General features: G+C 38.6%; 1 protein-coding gene and 3 non-coding genes across 6 annotated transcripts; all 4 read left to right on the top strand.

The window, feature by feature from the left end:
• Positions 1-2,653: 2,653 nt before the first annotated feature.
• Positions 2,654-5,475, top strand: LOC106782246 (transmembrane protein 225B). 3 transcript variants are annotated; one of them, XR_001379182.3, is made up of 5 exons: positions 2,654-2,807; positions 3,387-3,600; positions 3,883-4,108; positions 4,359-4,496; positions 4,939-5,475. XR_001379182.3 is itself a non-coding variant. In XM_014734282.3 (5 exons), exons 1-5 carry the CDS (start codon positions 2,766-2,768, stop codon positions 5,067-5,069), a joined length of 669 nt encoding a protein of 222 aa, XP_014589768.1. In that variant the 5' UTR covers positions 2,672-2,765; the 3' UTR covers positions 5,070-5,475. The 3 variants fall into 3 exon arrangements, 2 of the variants coding, with proteins under 2 accessions (XP_014589768.1, XP_070101155.1); XM_014734282.3 differs by having other exon boundaries at positions 2,672-2,807; positions 3,965-4,108; XM_070245054.1 differs by lacking the exon at positions 4,359-4,496 and having other exon boundaries at positions 2,672-2,807; positions 3,965-4,108; positions 4,939-5,211.
• A 4,094-nt stretch (positions 5,476-9,569) lies between these two features.
• On the top strand, positions 9,570-9,642 carry TRNAR-ACG (transfer RNA arginine (anticodon ACG)). The gene has a single exon. It is a non-coding gene; the product is annotated as a tRNA-Arg (tRNA).
• Positions 9,643-11,177: 1,535 nt separating this feature from the next.
• TRNAV-AAC (transfer RNA valine (anticodon AAC)) lies at positions 11,178-11,250 on the top strand. Its single transcript has one exon. It is a non-coding gene; the product is annotated as a tRNA-Val (tRNA).
• Positions 11,251-19,657: 8,407 nt separating this feature from the next.
• Positions 19,658-19,730, top strand: TRNAA-AGC (transfer RNA alanine (anticodon AGC)). The gene has a single exon. It is a non-coding gene; the product is annotated as a tRNA-Ala (tRNA).
• Positions 19,731-23,023: the final 3,293 nt, after the last annotated feature.

Below are 23,023 nucleotides of genomic sequence, written 5' to 3'. Positions count from 1 at the left end.
AGCAAACCTCAAAGCAAGGAAAATTATCGGGGATAAAGAAGGGCATTACGTAATGATAAAGTGGTCAACTCTCCAAGAAGACACAATGATCCTTAATGTGTATGCACCTAACAATAGGATGTCAAAATACATGAGGAAAAACTGATAGAATTGCAAAGAGAAATATATGAATCCATTATCATAGTTGGAGATTTCAACACCCGTCTATTAGAAATGGACAGATCCAGCAGCCAGAAAATCAGTAAGAGCGTAGTTGAGCTCAACAGCACCATCAGTTAACTAGATATACATCTGTAGATTACTTCATCCAACATCAGGAGAATATACATTCTTCTCAAGCTCATATGGAACATTCACCAAGATAGACCACATTGCGAGCCATAGCGCAAACTTTAACTAATTTAAAAGAATTGAAATCATACAATGGTCTAGACCACAGTGGAATTAAACTATAAATCAATAACAGAAAGATAGCTGGAAAACTCCAAAACATTTGAAGATTAAACAGCACGCTTCTAAATAATACATGGATGAAAGAAGAAATCTCAATGGAAATTTTAAAATATTTTGAACTAAATGAAAATAAAAGCACAACTTACCAAAATTTGTGGAATGAAGTGAAAGTGGTGCTTAGAGGGAAATTTATAGCAGTGAATACACATGTTAGAAAGAAGAAAGATCTAAACTCAATCATCTAAGCTTCCTCTTAAGGAAACTAGGAGAAGAATAAATTAAACCTAATGTAAGCAGAAGGAAAAAAATGAAAATTAGAACATAAACCAATGAAATGGAAAAGAAGAAATCAATAGAGAAAAATCAACAAAACCAAAAGCTGGTTCTTTGGAAAGATCAATAAAATTGATAAAACTCTAGCCAGTTTAACTAACAAAAAAAGAGAGAAGACAGAAATTACTAATATCAGACATGAAAGTAGGGACATCATTCTTGATCTTATAGATATTAAAATAATAATGGAAGAAAAGAATATTATGGATAATAAAGGAATAGTATAAAGGATTATTTTAGGCAACTTTATGCTCACAAATATGATATAACCTAGATGAAATGGACTAATTCCTTGAAAGATGTAATCCAGAAAAACTTACACAAGGAGAAAAATACAATCTGAATAAGCCTATATCTATTAAAGAAATTAAGTCAACAATTAATAACTTGCCAAAACAGAAACACCATGCCCAGATGAGTTCACTGGTGAGTTCTGCCAAACATTTAAGGAAGAAATTATACCGATTATCTGCAATCTCTTCCAGAAAATAGAAGCAGAAGGCATACTTTCTAACTCATTCTATATGGCCAGCATTACCCTAACACCAGAACCAGAAACAAATATTACAAGAAAGGAAAACTACAGACTGATATCTCTCATGTACATAGATGCAAAAGTCTTGAAGAAAAATATTAGAAAATTGAATCTAACAGTGTATAGAAAGAATTATACACTGTGATCAAATGGAGTTTATTCCAGGTATGCAAGGCTGGTCCAATATTCAAAAATCACTTAATATAATCCATCATACTAATAAACTAAAGAAGAAAGCTCACATAATCAATAGATTCTGAAAAAGTACTGGAAAGATCTAAGATGATTAGTGTCTTGTTTTTGCTCAATCTTGATAAAAAATTATCTCACAGCATTGTAGAAGAAATAGAACAATGACAGTAAACATGATTTACTAAGTGAATGAGTCATGATTTTCCTTTTTCAAACTTTAATCCTTCCTTCTTCTTGCATACACATCCCAGGTGCCCCTTCCCTCAGTGCTATTTATGCTAGCCAATGACATTATCATACTGCCCTCTTTTAAAAGTACAACTGATTGACACATAAACCTATAATGCTAAGCTGGAAATGTATTATTGTTGCACACTCTAACATCCTAGTTAGTCCTAGAAATATGTTGGTATAGTACATAGCATACAGAAATGGTCACTTGAGGGAAACTGACAGATTTGTCAACCCTCCGTCCTAAGGATGAGCCTTTTCTTCCTGGATCAGTCAGTCATTTACTCCACAAATATTTGTTTGGTACCTGCCTTGTGTCAGACAATATTTTAGGTGCTCAGAATATGTAAGTGAATACAATAGACAAAGATAATCCCTGCATTCCAGAGCTTACATTTAAGAAACTTCTAAATAGAGGTCCTTAGCAACCCCCTGCTTTTTCATCTCATTATTTTCATTTATTTATTTATTTGTTAATTCTCCATTAACAAACATGCAGAATATCCACCATTGGCCAAGCAGTGTGATAGACAATAAGGTTGGGGTCAGAAGGCATTACATGTATTAACATCATTCTGTTGAAGGATCTGTAGTATGATCCACTATACCCTTAACACAAAACTGGTTTCCACTTACATCTTCCCAGTTATTTCCCTGATTATCCTGTATTCTCTCTCAAGTGTCCTTCAATCTTGTACAGGAATACAGTACTCCTATCTATTTAGTATTAGAATTCAGAGCTAAGGGCATAAGCCATAACTTTGAGGCACACATGTGCCAAGGAAAACAAAAACTTTGCTGGGTGAAAGGGTATGGGAGATGTCATGTTTTTAAAAAGTAGGGGTAGTAAGGTAGGATCTCATGTTTTTGTTGGGAGCTAGAGTTCTCACACTTATGATATCACTAAATGTTCCAGCCAATGAGGACACAGGAGGAGACTACAAGATTCTACTCTTGAGGAGAAGGCTAGAATGGACCTCAATGTAAAAAGGCGCTATAGAAAACAGAGTGTAATCAGGAGATGAAAGCTGAAACAGAAGAGTTAAAAGAAATAAGAGAAAAGGTAAATGGGGATCATTAACAGTAAGAGAAGGAAAAAAAGGGCTGTGATTCCAGGGGAGTGACGATGAGAGGGAATGTTGACACTACAGAGCGTCAGAAAAAACTTTCACTTCTCTTGACATCACCAAGGAATGTATTTGGTATATGCTATGTTTTTTTTCCTTTCTGTTAACAGTCAATGAAATCCTCCTACATATAAAGCACTATGCTAAAAGTGATAGGAGATTATGTCAGGGCTATTTTCCTCCAGGGACTTCTAATCTAGGTAGTGAGACAATATGCCCAGACTTCCAGGAAAAGCATAATAACAGTACAAGGATGTGGATGATTGTGTGCAAGTGGTTCAGATAAAATGTAAAGATCAAGGAGAAAGATCTCAGTCCTTGTGGGTGAGGGACACAGGGTTAGTCTGTGGCCTGGAGAGGATTTGGTTAGGGGAGGAGGAGGAGGGAGACCCTTGCAAGCTGAGTATGAGAAAAGGCAAGGAGTTTGGACTTGTCTGGGTATTTAAGAATGGGGAGACATCCCAAAGGAACTGAGGAAATCTAACTCATTTACCTTCTTTTTTTTTTTTCTGCAGTCAACACCCTTTTGTAGAAAATGTGGGATATTTAGACTATATCGCATTCTTATCCTCATCTGCACTTTCACCGGTTCTGCCCTTCTATGGTGGGCCTTCAGCCTTTCCACCTGGGTAAAGATAGAAATCCCAGGCAGTTCCAAAGTCCTGTTCAGTGCTCTCTTCGCAATCTGCAAAGGTGAGGTCACATGTTGGACGCCTCTATCAAGATCAAGTAAGTCCTGACCTTGAAAGGGAGGGCCCTACTCCAACCCTGTCCCTTCTAGGAATTGTCAGCCCTTTGTTCTGCCCCAGCACACCTGAAGGAGGCAATAACACTCCTGCCAGTAACAGAGACTCATTTCAGAATAAGCCAGGGGATCAGGCTTCCCTAGGGATACCAGCCCAGCTAGAATCACTATTCTAGATCTTTCTGCAACTTGCTTTTCCCTCTAACCCTAACTTCCCACCAGCTGCCATTGGTTCCTACCTTAAAGTCTCTGCACTGCTTCTTTAGTATTCTAGGGATTCAGCCCCAGGAAGGAAGGGGGCCCTAGAGGGAGCTGCTGGCCTTTCTCCCCTCTCCCTCCCTAATTCAGACTACTTCATATTTGGCCAAATTTTCATGATCAGCGCCCTTCTTCTCTCCTTCTTCCTGAGCTTTATACTCCTGGCCTTCCCTCATTCCCTTCCGGATTCCTGGGAACAGTACTTTGTCTTCACAATCACCTTCTTGATCATAGGTAAGAGATGGGAGAAAGAGGATTCCCTCAATTGTTCTGGTTCTGGGCTGGGGTGATGTTCCTTTGGGCATAGCCTGTTAGAAACTATTCAGGGACTGCTAAGGAAAAAAAAAGATAATCCAATGAAAATAAAAGGAAAAGAATAGAGTAGGGGGAGCTAAAATGACAGTTTAAGTTCTTAGGAATTAGCCCTAAGGCCATAGACTGAGCTAACAAGATGGGTTGTTGCCCTTTTTTTCCTGAGTAACAGGTATCTGCGTGTGCCTTGCATTACTGCTGCACTCTCTGGATATTTTGAAACTAACTAACTTAGACAAGGAAGCGAAAATCACCTTTCTCTACCCAACTTTCATCCTTTTATTCAGCGCCACACTATTTTTCATATCTGGTGAGTGTTCTTGGAGCCTTGTGAGTTCTTAGGATAGGTCCTGAATCCAGAACAACCATATCTATGAGTTTCAACTATTTCCTTTGAGTACTGTTAGTTTCTAGTTTCTGGGCATGGATGTGGTGCAATGACGTCTCATTTGCTCATTGCAGCTGCTTCTACTCTACAATGTTAGAATTTTGCCTTCAAAGAAGACATAGAATACATTTCTCCTGTACATTCTGTAAGAACCATGTCTTAGAGATAAGAGAGAATTTGTAAGATAGATTGTAGTAGGGTGAGGGCTGGGTGGAGTAAAGAAATGGAATTGACAGAGTAATCTGCACTCTACGTTCCTAGACCATATTCTTGTTTGTTAAGCCTGTTTAAAAACTGTGAATTTCTTAACAAATATCAAGTGCTGTAATCATTTTCATCTTCAACAACATCATTCTTTCCTCAGGAATTCTCTGCTTCTTCAGCTCCCATCATTGTTGGCTTCGGTGTGTTTTACTGCAACCAATCCGTGTGAAACCTACGCAAGTATCAGTGACCAGTGGAAACAGTGACAGTCACATAGAGGAAACCAGATAGAGATGGCTAGCCTAACCTCACTGGTGGTGAGAAGACTAACTTTAATAGAGACATCATGTCTAGCCCATAATTCAAGACTTCACGGCTACACACACAATCTTGTTTAATTACTGTGTAAGATTGGAAAGAGTTGGCCTGTTACTAATCATTCATCAGACGTGGATTAGGATTCCAGGAACTTAGGTTTTTCACAAAGAGAAGACACAGTTGGGGCGTGGGGAGGCATGAGTGTGCTTTGGCTCTTGGGACTTGGAATGAAAATCTTCTCACCTTGAAGATTCCCTAGGCCCACTCCACCCTCTCACTGGTATTCCTGGTCACCTGGCAGTAGCTTTCAAACAGTAGCAAAGCTCTTTCTCTACCTACCAAGCCTGAGTTTTGATAAAAATTCACTGTCCTCTGGGAATTTCATGTGTGGTATCACTACTGTATTATTCAGGACTCTTTATTGGTAACATAAGGTAACAAAACCTTATCCAAACTACCTTAAACATCAACAAAAGGGTGAATTTATCAAGAAGATGCAGGCGTAGCTCATAGACTCAAAGGAAATTCTGGTAGAATCAGGACAAAAAAACTTTGGGGAGTAGACATGGAGCTCATTTCCTTCAGCTTACTATTTTTTTACTACTCAATGAAAGTTAATGGAATTTCCTGATTCATAAATGTAATCACCGTCCCAAATTCCCCTTGCTCATCACTTCCAATGAATCATCAAAGCCTGTCCTTTCCACCTTAGCCAGACCTCTGTTCCGCTCTCTGAGCCCTCCTCACCCGCCTTGGGCCAGACCAGGCCTTTGCCATCCCTGCCCAGACTATGCGGTCTCTAAATGTGGCTTCTCCCCCACTGCAGTCTAGCTCTACAGTGCTGCCCGGCTAGATTCAATCTTCCTAAAACACAGAACTGAGAATGTTCTTCTTAAAAACCTATTTTCCCTTTTTCTTGCCTACAGGATAAGTCCCTTATCTTGAGAAATAAAGTTATTTACAAGTTGGCACAACCTATCTTTCAAAATGTTTTAATTTTTTTATTGTGATGCATGTCATACATGCAAAAAAGTATTAAAATGTATATATACAGTTGGAAGGATAAGAAGGGAATCACCAGATATAGAAAAAAATAATATTGCCAGTATTAGAAGCCCGTGGTGTGCCCCTTCAACCTGCCTTTCTAGCCACTTTTCCTGCTCCTCCAGTTCGTCTTCTCCATGCCAGTTGAAGCTGTAGCTCTGCCATATAGAATTGCTTTCCTTAAAATACGCCTTGCATCTTTTTTTTTTTTTTTTGAGGAAGATTAGCCCTGAGTTAACATCTGCTGCCAATCCTCCTCTTTTTTCTGAGGAAGACTGGCCCTAAGCTAACATCCATGCCCACCTTCCTGTAGTTTATATGTGGGATACCTACCACAGCATGGCTTGCCAAGTGGTGCCATGTCCACACCCGGGATCCAAACCGGTGAACCCCAGGCCACCGAAGCGGGAACATGGGCACTTAACTGCTGCATCACTTGGCCGGCCCAGCATGCATCTTTTGTAACTTTAGTCTTGAATATCCTGAACCCTCTGGCCCTTTATTTTCTTATTCACTAGGGCAAATTTGTTTTTCCTTAAAGATTAAGCTCAGTAGAGGAAGATGGGCACGGATGTTAGCTAAGGACCAGTCTTCCTCAGAAAAAAGAGGAGGATTGGCAGATGTTAGCTCAGGGCTAATCTTCCTCAGGGAAAATAAAAAAGATTAAGTTCAAATGTGATGTCATGGAGAACTTCCCCTGACTTCCCCTCCAGAGTTTATTGCTCTACTTCTGTGTTGCTAGTGCATTTTCTTCTTTATTTCTGGGATAGCACTTCTCCTGTTTTATTGTAATTATGAGTTTATATTTGTCTTTCTGACTGGATATTAGTTCCTTGAGGAATGAGGATTCAGCTTTATCTTGGAATCCTTAAGATTTCACATTTTACTTGGTAAATGGATATTCAATAAATGCCTTTTGAGTTATTGGAGTTAAGCTTTAGAAGATTGGGAAGGAGTTGGACACTGTTGTCAATGATGGCTATGCTTCAATGACTGTCTAAATATCTGCCAAGATTCTACCTGCATTATGCCATTTAATCTCACAACGAACCTGCAGCATAAGTATCATCCCCATTTTGCAGATAAGGTAATGGAGTGATTGAAATTAAATGATTTGTCTAAATTCACATAGCTAGTAAAAGGCAGAGTCAAGTTTTTAACGTGGGTTGCTCTCTAAGCCTGCTCTTTCTTTCCATTTCAAGTTTCTTCTACATGAACAATGATAACAATAGAGAGTAAAAGTTAAGACAAAGTGTTAAACTGTAGTGATGCTGGAGATGAACAGATCATGATGATGAAACAAATTAAAAATAGCTCTTATTAAAGAAACTACAAATATAAGACTGGGAATCAATGAGACTTATATATTTCATAGGCAAATTTAGGTAGCATAAATTGCTGATCTCCAGAGTTAGGAATTTAACTCCTCTCCTGTCCTGGAGAGGTAGATGGAGGCAGCTATTTCAGGTTGAGCTTCAGATCTCTGCACTGTGATGCACATGTCAACTTCTGACACTTCAGACTCAGAAACTGTAGTGTCACTTTACTATACAGTCATAAAGATCTCTGGTGTATGGCGTTATTAATGGCCAAATACATAAAATTCTGAATTCTAAGTCAATATGTAATCGTGTACAATTAATGTGATGTACAAGTAGTGTGCTTGTATACAAGTACTGAATACAAACTGTAGTCAAATTACATCTATGATGGCTAGATCTGGAAATCTAGCTATGGTCTAATGTGGGTTAATGTAAGTAATAGAGCTCTCAGCTCTCAAAAATGCTAATAAACATACTTATTTCATTTTATTTCAAATATGGGGATGGAGTAGGGTGTTGCAGCCAGTACTATTTGTCTGTCCCAGCACTAGTCACCAACACCACTGCCCCCATTCCTCCTTTTCAACAGAAAAAATGATTGCATTCACATAACCTTCTCTATACTGTCTTGGGATTTGGAAGAGGTGGACCCCCTTCTCAGCTCCAGAGGCAGAATTCTGATTGATCTAATTAATCAAAGTGGTCCCTCTCTTGGCAGTAGTTGGATTAAGTGATAGTATGTGATACAATTCTAGCCATTGTGAGGGGAAATCTACTGGAGAGCATATAGAAGTCATCCTCAACAAGAGATACAAGAAAAAGGTCTGTTTGTTTTCCTTCTGGGCTTTATCTTGAGATTGTGAGAGTTTTAGGTTCTACAGGGGAAACAGCTGGAGTATGACATCCATATGCTGAGAATGACAGAGTGCCAAGATTCAAAATATCTGGGTCCTGATGACATCATGGAGCTACTGAATTAACCAGGCATGTTGCCTCCCTACCATCTGCACTTCTTATGTGTGATAATAAATTAACTTTGTTTAAGCCAGTTGAGTGTTGTTGTTTCAATTGTTGTGGAGCTATTGCTGAAAGTTTCCTGTTACTGGGGAGGGATCTTTGGGCTAGATATCTTACAAGTTTTGTAAGCATTGTGTTCTAAATCCTCCTGATCACGACCATTATGAAAAACAAATAATGAAAATGTCTAGTGTGCACTTGGTTCATTAATCTTTTTTTTTTTAATCTCAGCAGCCTAGACATTCTCTTCATTTAGGAGGCCTACTTCTCAGCCACTATTCCAGCCCAGCCCTACTGTCTGACTGTCACTAGCTTTAGAATTAATGCGCACATGCCCAGCCCTAAACCCTGAGCACATAAACTACTGTGAGCCTAAAAGGTATATTCAGGAAGCTAGAATACCACTGCTGTATATAGCACTCCACTCACCTCCCACTCAAACATCTGAATTGGGATAGCATGGAATCACAGACTCGTGATGCCTACCTATACCACAAGTTAAACTTTTTTCCTGATGCTTGCAGGCATTTTTCTCACTTCATTCATGTATGCAGACTTTTAATGCGAAATTATTTATTGTAGACACTGAGGGTGCACCCCTCAAGAAAGATACAATTGAGTGGGAAATGCCGCTGAGCAAACAGCTGTTTATAACACAGTGTGATAAATGCCACAATTGAGGGATGTGCTCCGCACTCTAAGAGTACAAGAAAGAACACAACCCAAACTGAGGAAGAATTAATAGTGCAATTGGGTTTGCATGTGTTTCTGTTATTCCGTTTGTTCATCCTGGTCCCTGATTCTCGGTTGCCTTCCATTCTGCAACAGCGATGCCCTAAAAACTCCATCATTTGCTGCTTCCAGGTCCCTCCCCACAAGGTCGAGGATCTGAGGCCAGCAGGATATTGAACTAAGGAGGCTTCAGGGTAGACCTCGAATCTTTACATTCTCTCAACTGGGAAACTGGAGAGCGGACAAATGGGAAAGATGTCGAGGGCACGTCAACAACATCCAGAAATTCTATGGTATAAAAATGCAAGAATCTCACAAAGGCTAATTAACAATGGTTCAAAAAATGCTAACATGAGTGGGGCCAGTGGCGCAATGGATAACGCGTCTGACTACGGATCAGAAGATTCCAGGTTCGACTCCTGGCTGGCTCGAGGTCACTTTTAGTTTTCTGAGGAGATGAGGTCGTGTGCTGTGCTGTTTAAAATCCACATGTATCAAAAAAATTCTTCAGAAGCTTTTATTTTAAGGAGATCCTCATAAAACTTGTTCAATCACGACACATCTGAGAAGGATTGAGGGAAGTTGAGAGAGGCTGGAAAAGATTTACAAAAGAATAAGACAAGAACCTGGCACAAGTCTGACAATATCTTCTATACTAGCCCATTTTGCATGAAAAAGTCTCCCGTCTGAGAACACTCGACTCTTTGTTAATGCTCTCTCTCGAATTAACATAATCATCAGAGAATCCTGCTTAATTTCCCCCAATGTTGAGCTGTCCAAATTCACACCGAAACAAGCTACAGCTGTTTCATAACCAAAGGAGAGAGAAGCTTAAGTGGGGAGGGCAGAACGCACGGGGATCACCAGTCAGGTGTAAAAAACAGCCACGAGTGAGGAGAAGCAACTCGTAAGCGATGAGACCTTCACAGAGTAAAGGGGACGATCCGGATCTTCTATCAAGTTACCAGTGGATGGGGTTGAGATCAGCTGGTAGGAGGTAGCAGCACAGAATTTAACTGGCTGGGTCGTCCCTGCAGGTATCCGCAGAAGTTCAACCCACCGCTGCGCAAACCTCCCCACACCCTGGGTCCGCGGCTCAAAGGGGACAAGTCCCTGCGGTTACTGCCCTGAGCGCTCGTCCTCACGGAGGGAGAGACTCCTCGTGATGGACGCGGACGCAGAACCGGGCGGGTCTGCTGGCAGCAGAAGAAAAGAGGGCGGAATCCTGGAGGAGTAAATGGGAGAGTTTTTCTATCCTAGTCAACTGAGACTGACGCTGAAAGATCGCGGGAGGCGGCTGAGAGAATTTTGGCGACAGAAAAGAGAAAAGAAGGAGCAGGAAAGAGCGGCTCCTTTCATCCCGGCTGTGTTGTGGCCTTGTAGGATAATGTGGCCCTTAGTGTGGGGTGTTAAGTAAAGTCGATTCCATCTTCGCCCCGTGTGTACCCATAAAGAGAAAACAAAAAGATTCAGTGTCTGTTGTTTAGATCTGAACTTGCTGTCCTGGGTGAAAAGCTCTGTGGTTGCCATCTGGAAAGCGGAGATTGCTACCACAAGTAAGGGAAAGGATAGCACGAAAGAGGAGAGAACGCTGACTTAGCTCTCGCTGCCTCTCTTGGTCAAAGTGTGTCCTCTCTGCCATATCACCTAAACAGCTCCTGACAGTTTCGCGTGCCCTTTCATTTTTAATTCAAATACATTAAACAGGTATCCCTCCGCCCAAAAGGAATTCCTACAACCATGCCTGCTCTGTTCACACTGTATTCTCTCCTCCTCTTCATTCCTCAAGTTTCATTTTTTCTTCCTTCTCTCTGATATAGTCTTGAACCTTAACCCCCTTTTTGTAAAAGACATTTGTGTTTTTTGCTGTTCTCTCATATAGTGTGGGTTATGACCGCTACATGACACACATTAACAGGGATTGAACGTGTATCTTAGAAATCAGAAAAAGAGTGTGGGTCAAACGGTTTCCGTAGTGTAGTGGTCATCATGCTTGCCTAACACGCAAGAGGTCCTTGGTTCGAAACCAAGCGGAAACAGCGGATAACTTTTGCCCTCCACAACCCAGATGACTGTTCCCATCGCCTGCTCTAAGTGAGCGAACCTGCAAGGAGCAAGAGATAGTCCCACCTCTCTTAAGAGCAAGATAATCATCCTGGTATCGCTATGCCACATTATTAGCCGGGACGTTCCGAGTGAATGCTTCCCAGCTGGGAAATGCTCTCTTTTCTTCAGAAATGTGCAACATGAAGTTTTGGCGGCACCAGAGCTTTCTCCTGGAGAATTTCTCCCCCGTTACCTTTTCTCCTCCTTTCTCTCGCAGGGGAATAGGTGACCAGCATTTATTGCATAAACATCAACAATGAAATTCTCACTGGATGGGCTCAATACCAGAATAGAAAAGACAGAGGAAATAGCCAGTGAACTTGAAGAGAAAACTATAGTAATAGCCCAATCAGAACAATAGAAAGAAAAAGTGTTTTTAAAAGTGAATAGAGCCTCAGGAAACAAAATGAAAGGAGTTAAAGATGTAATATTCACATCTTTGGAGTACCAGAAGAAGAGAGGAAAGTAAGGTAAAAAATTATTTGAAGACTTAGCTATAAACTTCCCAAATTTGGCAAAAGACAGAATCCTACAGATTCCAGAATTTCAGCAAACTTAAGCAGAATAAACTCAAAGAAGTCCACATGTGAAATTCTAAAATCAAACTATTAAAGAAAAAGAAAAAATGTTGAAAACAGCCAGAGTAGGGGAACAATGATTTGAATGTTTGTTTCTCATCAGAAACCATGGAGACCAGAAGAAATGGAATAACATTTTTAAGTGCTGAAAGAAAAGAAGTGTCAACCCAGAATTCTATCTACAGCAAAAATATGCTTTAGACATGAAGTTCAAATAAATACACTTCCATTTGAAGTAAAGTGAGAATGACTAGTGGAAATTATTTACACAGAAGGGAAGTAATACTAGAAGGAAACTTGGAATGTCAGGAATGAAAAAACAACAGAAATGATAAATATCTGGATAAATAAAATAGACTTACTTGTCACGACTTCTTTAAACTATGTTTGATGATTGAAATCAGAAGTGGTAATATTGTCTGATAGATTTTCATTGTATGTAGAAATTTTATATACATAAAATAAAGGGATTAGAGTAAAGGGGGCCTAAATGGTGATTAGGTTTCTACATTCCACTTGAATTATAAAATATTTATTCTAAATGTACTGTGAAAATTTAAGTATTTTTATGGAAATCTCAGAGCAAGTACTAATAAAAATTGTACACATAAATATAATAAAAAAAACACAATACAGGGGCCTCCCAGTGGCCCAGTGGTTAAGTTCACGGGCTCCGCTTCGGTGGCCCGAGATTTCACCAGTTCAGATCCCCAGCGTGGATGTGGCACCACTCATCAGGCCATGCTGAGGCGGAGTCCCACATAGCACAACCAGAGGCACTCACAACTAGAATATACAACTATGTACTAGGGGGCTTTGGGGAGAAGGAGGAAAAAAAAAAAGCAAAAAGAAGATTGGCAACAGTTGTTAACTCAGATGCCAATCTTTAAAAAAAAAACACAATACATAAATTAATGTAGAATACTAAAAAAATCTAAATAAGCCAAAAGAAGTCAGGAAGTGGGAATAGAAGAATGAAAATAGAGGAAACAAATAGGAAACAAATTATGAAATGGTAGACTTACACTCAAAAATATCAATAATTACCTTAAAGTCTAAACAACAATTAAAAGTTACACTGTCAGAATGAATTAAATATAAACAATGACCAACTGTATGTTGACCATAAGAAACTCACTTCAAATATAATGATATAAGTAGGTTAAAAATAAGAGAATAGGAAAAGACACACCATGCAATTACTTATCAAAAGCAAGCTTAAGTGAGTATACTGGTGTCAGCCAAAGCAGACTTCAAAGCAAAGAAATTTGCCAGAGGTGATGAGAGATGTTATGCAATTATAAAGTGTCAATTGACCAAGAAGACATATCAGTCTAAAAGTTGTATGCCTCTGGCCACAGAGCTTTAAAGTTCATGAAGCAAAAGCTGATAAAATTGAAAAGAGAAATAGACAAATTCACAATTATAGCTACAGATTTTCACAGTTCCGTCTCAATAATTGATGAATCTAGTAGACAAAAAAATCAGCTAGGATATTGAAGGACTGAACAGCAGGTAATGCTGGAGACGTATTCCATCTTCATCATTGATCAGAACCAGACAATGCTCAAAACAGTGAAAGGAAGAAAAGGAGGGTCATGATTAAGCTGTGCTGAGCAATGGGACAATCCTTGCATTTTACCCATCACTGACTGTCTTTCTTCTCCTTCCACTTGAGCTAAAACCCCTCAGTCACCAAGGATCCTATGAATGATGCTCTTGGAGACTGTGAGAATGGGGTAGTCCTTCAGCAACTCAATGTATACTTAGGTCAGTGGTGCATGGACTTGAAATAGGATGAAAAATTTCTCACATTTTGATTCTGTTGTGACTCTCCAGTAACTGAGCTCCTTTTCCAACTGTCCGCAGATATTCTTTCCTTAGCTCCCAAATGCCTGACTCAGATTTCTTCTGCTTGTTTTTTGTTAATTGGTATAAAATGCACTTAACATAAAATTTGCTACCTTAACTATGTTTAAGTGCACACTTTAGTGGTATTAAATACATCACATAGTTGTGCAACCATGACTATCATCCAACTCCATAATTCTTTTCATCTTATAAAACTGAAACTCTATACCCATTAAACAATAACCTGCCCTTTCTCCCCTCTCCCTGATCCTTGACAACCACCATTATACTTTCTGGAGTACTTAGATAAGTGGGATCATCCAGTATTTGTCTTTTTGTAACTGGCTTATTTCATTTAGTGTAATGCCCTCACGTTTCATCCATGTTCTAGCATATTGCAGAATTTCCTTCCTTTTAAGGCTGAATAATATTCCATCATACGTATGTACTACATTTTGCTTATCCATTCATCCATTGATGGACACTTGGGATGCTTCCGTGTTTTTGCTATTGTGAATAACACCACTGTGAACATGGGTGTACAAATATTTCCTTTAGACTCTGCTTTCATTTCTTTTGGGTATGTAGCCAGAAGTGGAACTGCTGGATCATATAGTAATTCTATTTTTAATTTTTTGAAAAAGTGCTATGCTGTTTTCCACACCAGCTCTACCATTTTACATTTCTACCAACACTGCAAGAGGGTTCCATTTCCATACGTCCTTGTCAACACTTGCTATTTTGTGTTTTTTTATAGTAGCCGTCCTAGTGGGTGTGAGGCAGTATCTTATTGTAGAGTTGATTTGCATTTTCCTAATGGTTAGTGACATTGAACATCTTTTTGTGGGCTTAGTGGCCATTTGTATGTCTTCTCTGGAGAATTGTCTATTCAAGTCCTCTGTTATATTTGAATTGGGTTTTTTCATTGTTGAGCTTCAGGAGTTATATATATATGTATATATATATATGTATGTATGTATGTATGTATTCTGGATATTAATTCCTTATCAGATATATGATTTGCAAATACTTTCTTCCATTCTGTGGGTTGCCTTTTTACTGCGTTGATAGTATCTTTTGATGCACAGAAAGTTTTAAATTTTCATGAAGTGCAGTTTGTCTAGCTTTTCTTTTGTTACCCGTGTCTTTGGTGTCATATCCAAGAAGTCATTGCCAAATCAAATGTCATGAAGTTTGTCCTGTGTTTTCTTCTAAGAGTTTTACTGCTTAGTTCTTACATTTAAGTCCTTGATCTGTTTTGAATTAATTTTTGTATACAGTGTTAGGTAAGGTTCTAACTTTATTTATTTATTTTTTTGCATGTGGATATCCAGTTTTCCCAGCATCATTTGTTGAAAAGACTGTCCTTTCCCTATTGAATGGTCTTGGGATCCTTGTCAAAAGGTCATTTGACCATATATGCTATAGGGTTTATTTCTGGGCTGTCTATTCTATTCCATTTGTCTATGTCTGCGTTTATGCCAATACCACACTATTTTGATTATGGTAGCTTTGAGATAAGTTTTGGAAGTGTCTTCCAGTTTTGTTCTTCTTTATCAACATTGTTTGACTATTCAGAGTCCCTTGAGATATCATATGAATTTTAGGATGGATTTTTCTATTTCTGAAAAAAATTGATATTTTGATAGGGATTGAACTGAATCTGTAGATTGCTTTGGATAGTATCCACATTTTTAATAGTATTAAGATTACAGTCCATGAACATGGGATGTGTTTCTACTTATTTATGTCTTCCTTAATTTCTTTTGACAATTTTCCGTAGTTTTCATTGTACAAGTCTTTCACTTTCTTGGTTAATTCCTAAATATTTTAACTTTTTTGGTGCTATTATGAATGAAAATGTTTTGTAATTTCGTTTTCAGATTGTTCATTGTTGATATATAGAAATGCAACTAATTTTTACTTGTTGACTTTGTATCCGGCTGCTTCACTGAATTCATTTATTAGTTCTAACACCTTGTTTTTGTGGAGTCTTCAGGATTTTCTACATATAAGATTGTATCATCTGCAAATAGAGATAATTTTACCTCTTCCTTTCTGATTTGACTGCTTTTTATTTCTTGTTCTTGCCTAACTGCTCTGGCTGGAACTTCCAGTAGTATGTTGCATAGAAGTAGTGAAAACAGGCATCCTTGCCTTGTTCCCTGATCTTAGAGAAAATACTTTCAGTGTTTCACCAGTGAGTATGATGCATGCTGTGGGTTTTTCATATATGGCTTTTATTATGTGGAGGTAGCTTCCCTCTATTCCTAGTTTATTGAGTGTTTTTTATCATGAAAGGGTGTTGAATTTTGTCAAATTCTTTTCTGCATCAATTGAGATAATCATGTTTTCTTTCCTTCTTCTGTTGATGTGGCATATTACATTGATCAATTTTCATATGTTGAACCATTCTTGCATTTCAGGAATAAATCCCATTTGGTCATGGTGTGTAATCCTTTTAACGTGCTGGTGAATTCTGTTTGGTAGTATTTTGTTGAGGATTTTTGCATCAATGTTCCTTAAGGAGATTCTTCATCCCCTTGCTGGTACTCAATCATCAAAGTGCCTGTGATGACAGTGCTGATCAAAACCTTCAGAGATGTCTGCAAAATTATGAAACAGCCATGTGGTGCTTAATTTCCACACATAGACCCCAAGATAGAATTTTTCCTCTTTGCAGAGGCAGCTGAAATCTGAAAAAATTTTGGAAAAAATCCCAGTAGTTAATGTTAGAAAGGTATTTCATCCCCATTTGCAATCAGAACCTGATGAGGCCTAAAAACATGAAGGGAAGAGAAAGAGGTCATGAGTCTGCCATGCTGAGCTGTGGAACAATCCTTGCATTTCACTCTTCACTGAAAGATTTTGCTCTCCTTCAACCTGAGCTAAAACTCAGAGTCCTGTGGATGATGCTATTGGAGACTCTGTGTATGGATGGTTGTTCAGGGGCAAACTTAACATTAGGTTAGGCCAGTAGTACATGGTCTGTAAATGAGATGTAAAAACTTCTTACATTTTGGATTCGCATTGGATATCTGGTAACTGAGCTGTGTGTTGGCTAGTTTTCCAGCTGTCTACAGAGGCCCTTTTTTCAGCTGCCAGCACCTGAATAATATTTCTTCTAATCTTGACTCACGTTTAGTAAGATGTCTAATTCTTGGCATTTAGTCCCCAAATCAAATATCGCTTAGCTACAGAAACCACCTCCCTAGCTAAAGCCATATACTCAGTGTCTATCACATCAATTTATTCCATCCTCTTCACAAACACTATGTGCTTTAGAAAGTGTCTTATGGAGTTTCTCCTTCTAAATTTTCTATCTCTCCTCTAGAATATGAGATTCTTTATGCTCAAATCACTCTTTTGACCTCACTGTATCTTCACTGCCTAGCGTTAAGCCATAAAATATGGTTTCTAACTTGAAAGGCAGGTAATAGTTTAGGATAAGGAATAGGCAGATCAAATCCAAATGAGTAGTTCTATAAACCATTCTCTCACACTTGCACAATATTAATCTCTTCATCTGCTAATTTATTTTTCACTTTCTTTGTGCCTCATCCAATGTTTTGATTTTTACTGATGAATAGCAATTTATTTATAATGCAGAATTTTTATTTTTCGCAAACAAAATTTTCTATTTTATAATCAGAGAATGAGAAATAAAATTGTAAGGGCCACAAATGTTTAAGACTTCCTTTGTAATCCAGGAACAGCTGATAGTCATTTGAACATTGGGTGGAAAGTAGAACAGAATTAAAAGACTGGTTCCTTTTGCATACATTTTATTTTAACCATTTTCTTCTGCATGGATCCTTAATTTCCAGTTTCTTTCTGTTTTTTAATGGTGAAGCCCTAAAATGGTCTCTTATCTTCTGCTTCTTCAGAAGAGTGCCAGGAAGCAGAGGGCTGGAGGATTTGACTAATGATGCTTGTGAGGATTCTTACACTAGGCAGAGCAGAAAGCTCTAATTCTTTGAGCGCAGAAGCTAAAGAGAGGAAGACGAGACAGTAGTCACATCCAGAATGGTAACAGTGTAGACAAGGCAGTAATCCTTTCAGGATAAAGTATCCTTGAAAACAGTTTATTATTTGTGAGACCAGTGACAAAATGGTGACATACCTGATTCTGGGTTGTAGGATTCCAACTTTGCCTCTTTGATTTTCTCTTAGGGAGTGGAAAGGAGATGACGTACCACTTCATTTCTTATTTACATGTTAACAAAATGACCCCCAGAAATGGATTTCTGAAGATTAGCTTGTCCAGAGCTTGCAGCTAACCTAAACATCGTCTTTCCCATTTTACTGATGAAACTGAAGCTCAGAGGAGCTGAGACATTTTTCTCAGGTCATAGGCTGTAAGGAGCAAAACCAGATACACAAAGGTTAATTTTTTCTAAATTAAAAATATGAGCTTTTCCTTTAACCAAGTTCATAGTCTCACCATCTGTTTTTCTCCTTGCCAGTTTATTCCTTTATTCACTCATTCATTCATATAAAAACTACTTATAAGTGACTGAATTTATTCTTCCCTACATCAGATATTAATTCAAAAATCTCTTCTGTGTCTGTGACCCAGGTTTAAGACTTCTAAGTGCCTTGCACTCATTTTTCTCCTCAAATCTCTACACTCAGTGTCTTGATGTATGTGTATATCTTTCTTGCACAACCTGTCCAGAATCTTTCTCTCTCTTCTCATTCACCTGTTCCTTTATCCATCCTATGATGTTTATGAAAGATGTATCCTGTGCCAGGCAGTGTACTGGGCGCTGGAGATGCAGAAAGAATCATGCTACTGCTGATCTCAGGAGCTAACAGGATAAACATCAATCCTTTGATATCTTTATAACTTCTTTTCCTTTCTCTCCAATTCTAGTTTACTCATGTCCAAACTCTTTGGCATTCAAAATCAAAACTCTTTCCTAAAATTGTATTTTGATTATGTAAGCCATTTGCTGAAATTTTTTCAAAGGTTTTTTAATCCTCCACAATATTCTCCCCAACATATCTCCACGTGTCCAGGCTTTTCAATTACTATTTTCCTCTATGTCTATTTCACACGCACACATGTATGCACGTGCACACACACGCACCTCCACCCACCCCAATTAAACAGGTATATTTCTTAACACAGGAATTCCTAGATCCTATGTTCATTCCGTCCCATGGTCAGTTCTCATCTGCACCCCTCAAAGTCCATTTTTTATTCCTTCAGACTGATACGATCTCGCCTCTTATTTCCTATGGTTCTTGTCTGTAATATTTTGTATTTTTTGCTGTTCTTATATGGTGTTGATACGGAATCGCTAAAGGACGCTCCTTAGCAAGAATGGAGACTTCATCTCCAGAGGTGAGCCATAGCGTGCGTTTCAGTAGTGTAGACAGAGGTCATCATACTCCTCTAACTCCGAGAGGTGCCGGGTTTGAAACTGAGCAGAAACACGGAGTGTTTTCTTAGGCCTCCCGAAATTCAAGAGAAGTCGCCCGCCGCTTTCTTCCAGGAGGCCCCACGTAAAAAGAACAAGTGATAATCCCAGTTGTGTCGTTGTTTTTCGGTTTTCGTCTTCAAAAACACGTAATCGTCCGGAGATAGCTGTACTACTTTAGAGTGCCCGTTCTGGATGAGTCCTCCCAGCTGGGCTGTGTTCTCTTCTGTCCCAGAAGATTTGAAATGGGAAATGGTGGAGGCGCTAGTTTTCCTACGGTGGCTTTCTCCCCCTTTCCCTCGCAGAGAAATAGGCAGCCGCTCTTACCCCAAGTCATCTTTGAGAAGGTGCTCCAGTAGTACAGTCCCGGTCTCCCGTTAATGGCCTTGACATTGCCTGTACTTTGGGCAGCCAAAAAGCGTGAATAAAGAAGTGGAGACTAGTGTACTGAAAAAGAGGAGGGACGAGCACTGTTATCGGGTCCTGGGGAATTAGCTCAGGTGGTAGAGCGCTCGCTTAGCATGTGAGAGGTGGTGGGATCGATGCCCACATTCTCCAAACTCTGTTATTTTCTTCATCTCGGATCTCCAGGTGACAAATCTTCCAAACTAGTGAAAGAAACGACAAAATATTAGATAGTTTGAACGCAGTAGGAAATTGGACGCTTCTCTGCTTTATGACCTAGGGTTGCTCTGGCACTTACTGGCCTTCAGTATGGATCTCTACTCTCAATTTTTAACTTGTTTTATGTTTCTTCAGCGAAGATGTGATTCCAAGGAACATACTCCATTGCTCTTTTTCTCTCTCTTTCTCCTGAAGTTCGGCAGAAATGTGACACAGTCCTGAGAAGTGCAGGACAGAGTAGGGTAAATAAAGCCCCAGCTGTCTTGTCAGTTTCAAGGGTTGAAACTCTGAGACCCAGATAACAAGAATATATTGGAAAAGACACTGTGGAAAGCAAATATATAAGGTTGTTTGTGAACTCCTGCAAAGACCTGCGAATTGTGAAGAAGTGGCTCTGACACTAAACAACATACCATAGACTTTGGAAAGTGAAGTAAGTGTTAGCCCACTGCCCAAGTCCACACTCAACGCTGGATTGCACACACTCTAGAGATCCCAAAAAATATTGTAAAGGCTTTGAAAATGCAAGGGACTTTGAAACCATAGAAAGAAGGCTGGTCAGTATTTAAAACTTGAACACAAGGCAGTCAAGTGTCTGCAAAAACAAAAATGGCAATATTCTCCATATGATTTGAATGACACAAAGTCTTATAACATAAAACAAAGACAGCCAGGGTATTATCCAAAATTATTCAGCATGTGAAATACCGAGAAAACCTTAATTCACTTGGAAAAGAGAATCAACAGATACCAATAGTGAGATGACACAGATGTTGTAATCATCTGACAAATACTTTAAAACTGCAATCATTAAATGCTCCAAGGATTAGGGGCATGAACTCTTTATATGAATGGAATGTGAGAAAGTCTTAGCAAATAATGGAAAGCTACAAATCCAAATTGAAGCTTCAGAACTGAAAAATGTATTAACCCAAATTATAAACAACACCACAGGATTGCCTCAATAGCAGAAAGAGATGACTGAGCAAAAGTTAGTAAATGTGAGGATAGAACAATACTAACTACCCAATCTAAATGATAGAGGGAAAGCGTATTTTAAAAGATGGACAGAGCCTCAGAGACAAATATGAAAATAACAAACATCTTATAGTCACATCGTTGGAGACCCAAAGAAGAGGAGAAAGAGACCCTTGAAAAAGAAAAAAAGCAAACATTTGAATTATTAATGGCTGAAACCTTTCCAAATTTGACAAAGATATAAACCAGATTCAAGAATCTCAGCAATCCTCAAGCAGGATAAACCCAAATAAATCCACACTCAGGCATATCACAATTCGATTGCTGGAAGCAAAAGAAAAAGAAAATTCTTGAAAACAATCAAAGGAAAATGAAAGGAAAACTACAATCTGAATGATTGTGAATTTCTCGTCAGAATCCCCGGGAGCCATAAAGAAATTACAACATTTATTAAATGCTGAAAGAAACACCTGTTAACCCAGAATGCTAAGTATAGTAAAATATGCTTCAGACAAGAGTGAAAGAAATACGTTCTCATTTAAAGGTAACTGAGAGAATACATTGCTAGTAGAAGTGCTAGAAAAGAGTTAGTCTGGTGTTTAGACAGGAAAAATGATACCAGAAGGAAATTTAGAATACCATGAACAAAGGAACAATAGGAGAGATGGGCAATATCTGGGAATATGATGGACTACTGGTCTTCTCTCTGTAAAGTATGTTTGATGATTGAAAGTGAAAGTTGTGACATTGTCTGATGGAATTTCATTGTATCTAGAAGTACTGTACACATAACATACAGGGACTAAATGGTGATGAGGTTTCTATATTAAACATGAATGGTAATTTATTGATTCTAAGTATGCTGTGAAAGGTTAAGTATGTATATAGTAATCATCAGACAACCTACTAACAATGTTTAAATAAGCCAAAAAACATAGGAAGAGAAAAATGAGGAATGAAAACTAAAGAGAACAAACTATTAATAAATTGTTAGATAGTAAATCTATATGCAAACTTATCAATAATAATATTAAATGTAAATAATCTAAACACATCAATTAATCATCAGAAATTGGCGGAATATATTAAAAATAACTGACTTCAAATATAGTTATATGAGGGATTAAAAGTTACATAAAATTGAAATGAAAGAATGAGAAAAGATACACCACACAAGCGTTAATGAAAAAAAGCTCAAGTGGACATATTAATATCAGACAAAATAAATTTCAAAGCAAATAAAACTTCCATGTACAAAGAGAGATGGTATCTAATTATGAGGTATCAGCTCACCAAAGAAATAACTGTACTAAATATGTATGTCTCTGGATGTGGAGCCTCAAAACTCTTTTTAAAAAGATGATGAGTCTGAAAATAAAAACAGAAAAATACACAATTACGGGTGCATATGTTAACACTTCTCTCATTAATTGATAGATCTAGCAGATAACAACTGGGAAAACACATTGAAGAACTAAACACCACCACGCATCCATGGCTCTAATTGACCTTGTGGAGCAAAATCACGGTGTAGTTAAAAAGAAGGGCCAAAGATTTCAAGAAAAGGAGATCCTATCAAAACTAAGAAATCAAGAATGGTTAAAGTGCAGAAGAGCGACATGGATGAAACTGATGTTTTAGAAGGAGGTATTTAGGGGTGAATGCCAGGGAGACTGAAAGAGGTGTATCTGGAGGGGATGGTCCCTTGTCCATATTTATCCTTCCATCTCTTGAGGTCTGGGGCCATCAGATTGCTTCTGAATCACCTGAGCCTACTGCAGTGCCTGGCACAGAGAAGCTCTCCAATGAGTACGTATCAAATGAAGGGAAAGGAAATGAGAGATTTGCAAGAGTTGCACAAGAACCTTGTTCAGTATTTGGCAAGTCATGGATGTGGTGTTTGAAGGAGAATAAGTCAAGGCTGGCTTGGAAGTCAAAGCTCAAAAGATGGACACAGAAGAGGTTGGAAATTAGATATTTGCTATACAGCCGAGTGCGCTACTATGGAGAAGAAAAGGCAGAGAGATCATGAGCTAGAGCAGGGAAAGAGCTCGTGTTTTGGAATCGAAAAATCTGGTTCTCAATCCAGGCTTTGCTACCCAGCAGCTCTGGGACCTTAGGAAAATCACTTAACATATCTGACTCTCCATTATACTGGAAAGTGTAGATTATGATATATAGTTTTGTTGCCAAAATTCAAAGGTTGGAGTATATGAAATAATTCCACAATTCACTTCGTATAATTAATG

The sequence above is a fragment of the Equus caballus genome, chromosome 20, assembly GCF_041296265.1.
Source record: "Equus caballus isolate H_3958 breed thoroughbred chromosome 20, TB-T2T, whole genome shotgun sequence".
In the NCBI taxonomy this organism is placed as follows: Eukaryota; Metazoa; Chordata; class Mammalia; order Perissodactyla; family Equidae; genus Equus; species Equus caballus.
This window is presented reverse-complemented; position numbering and strand designations above follow the sequence as displayed.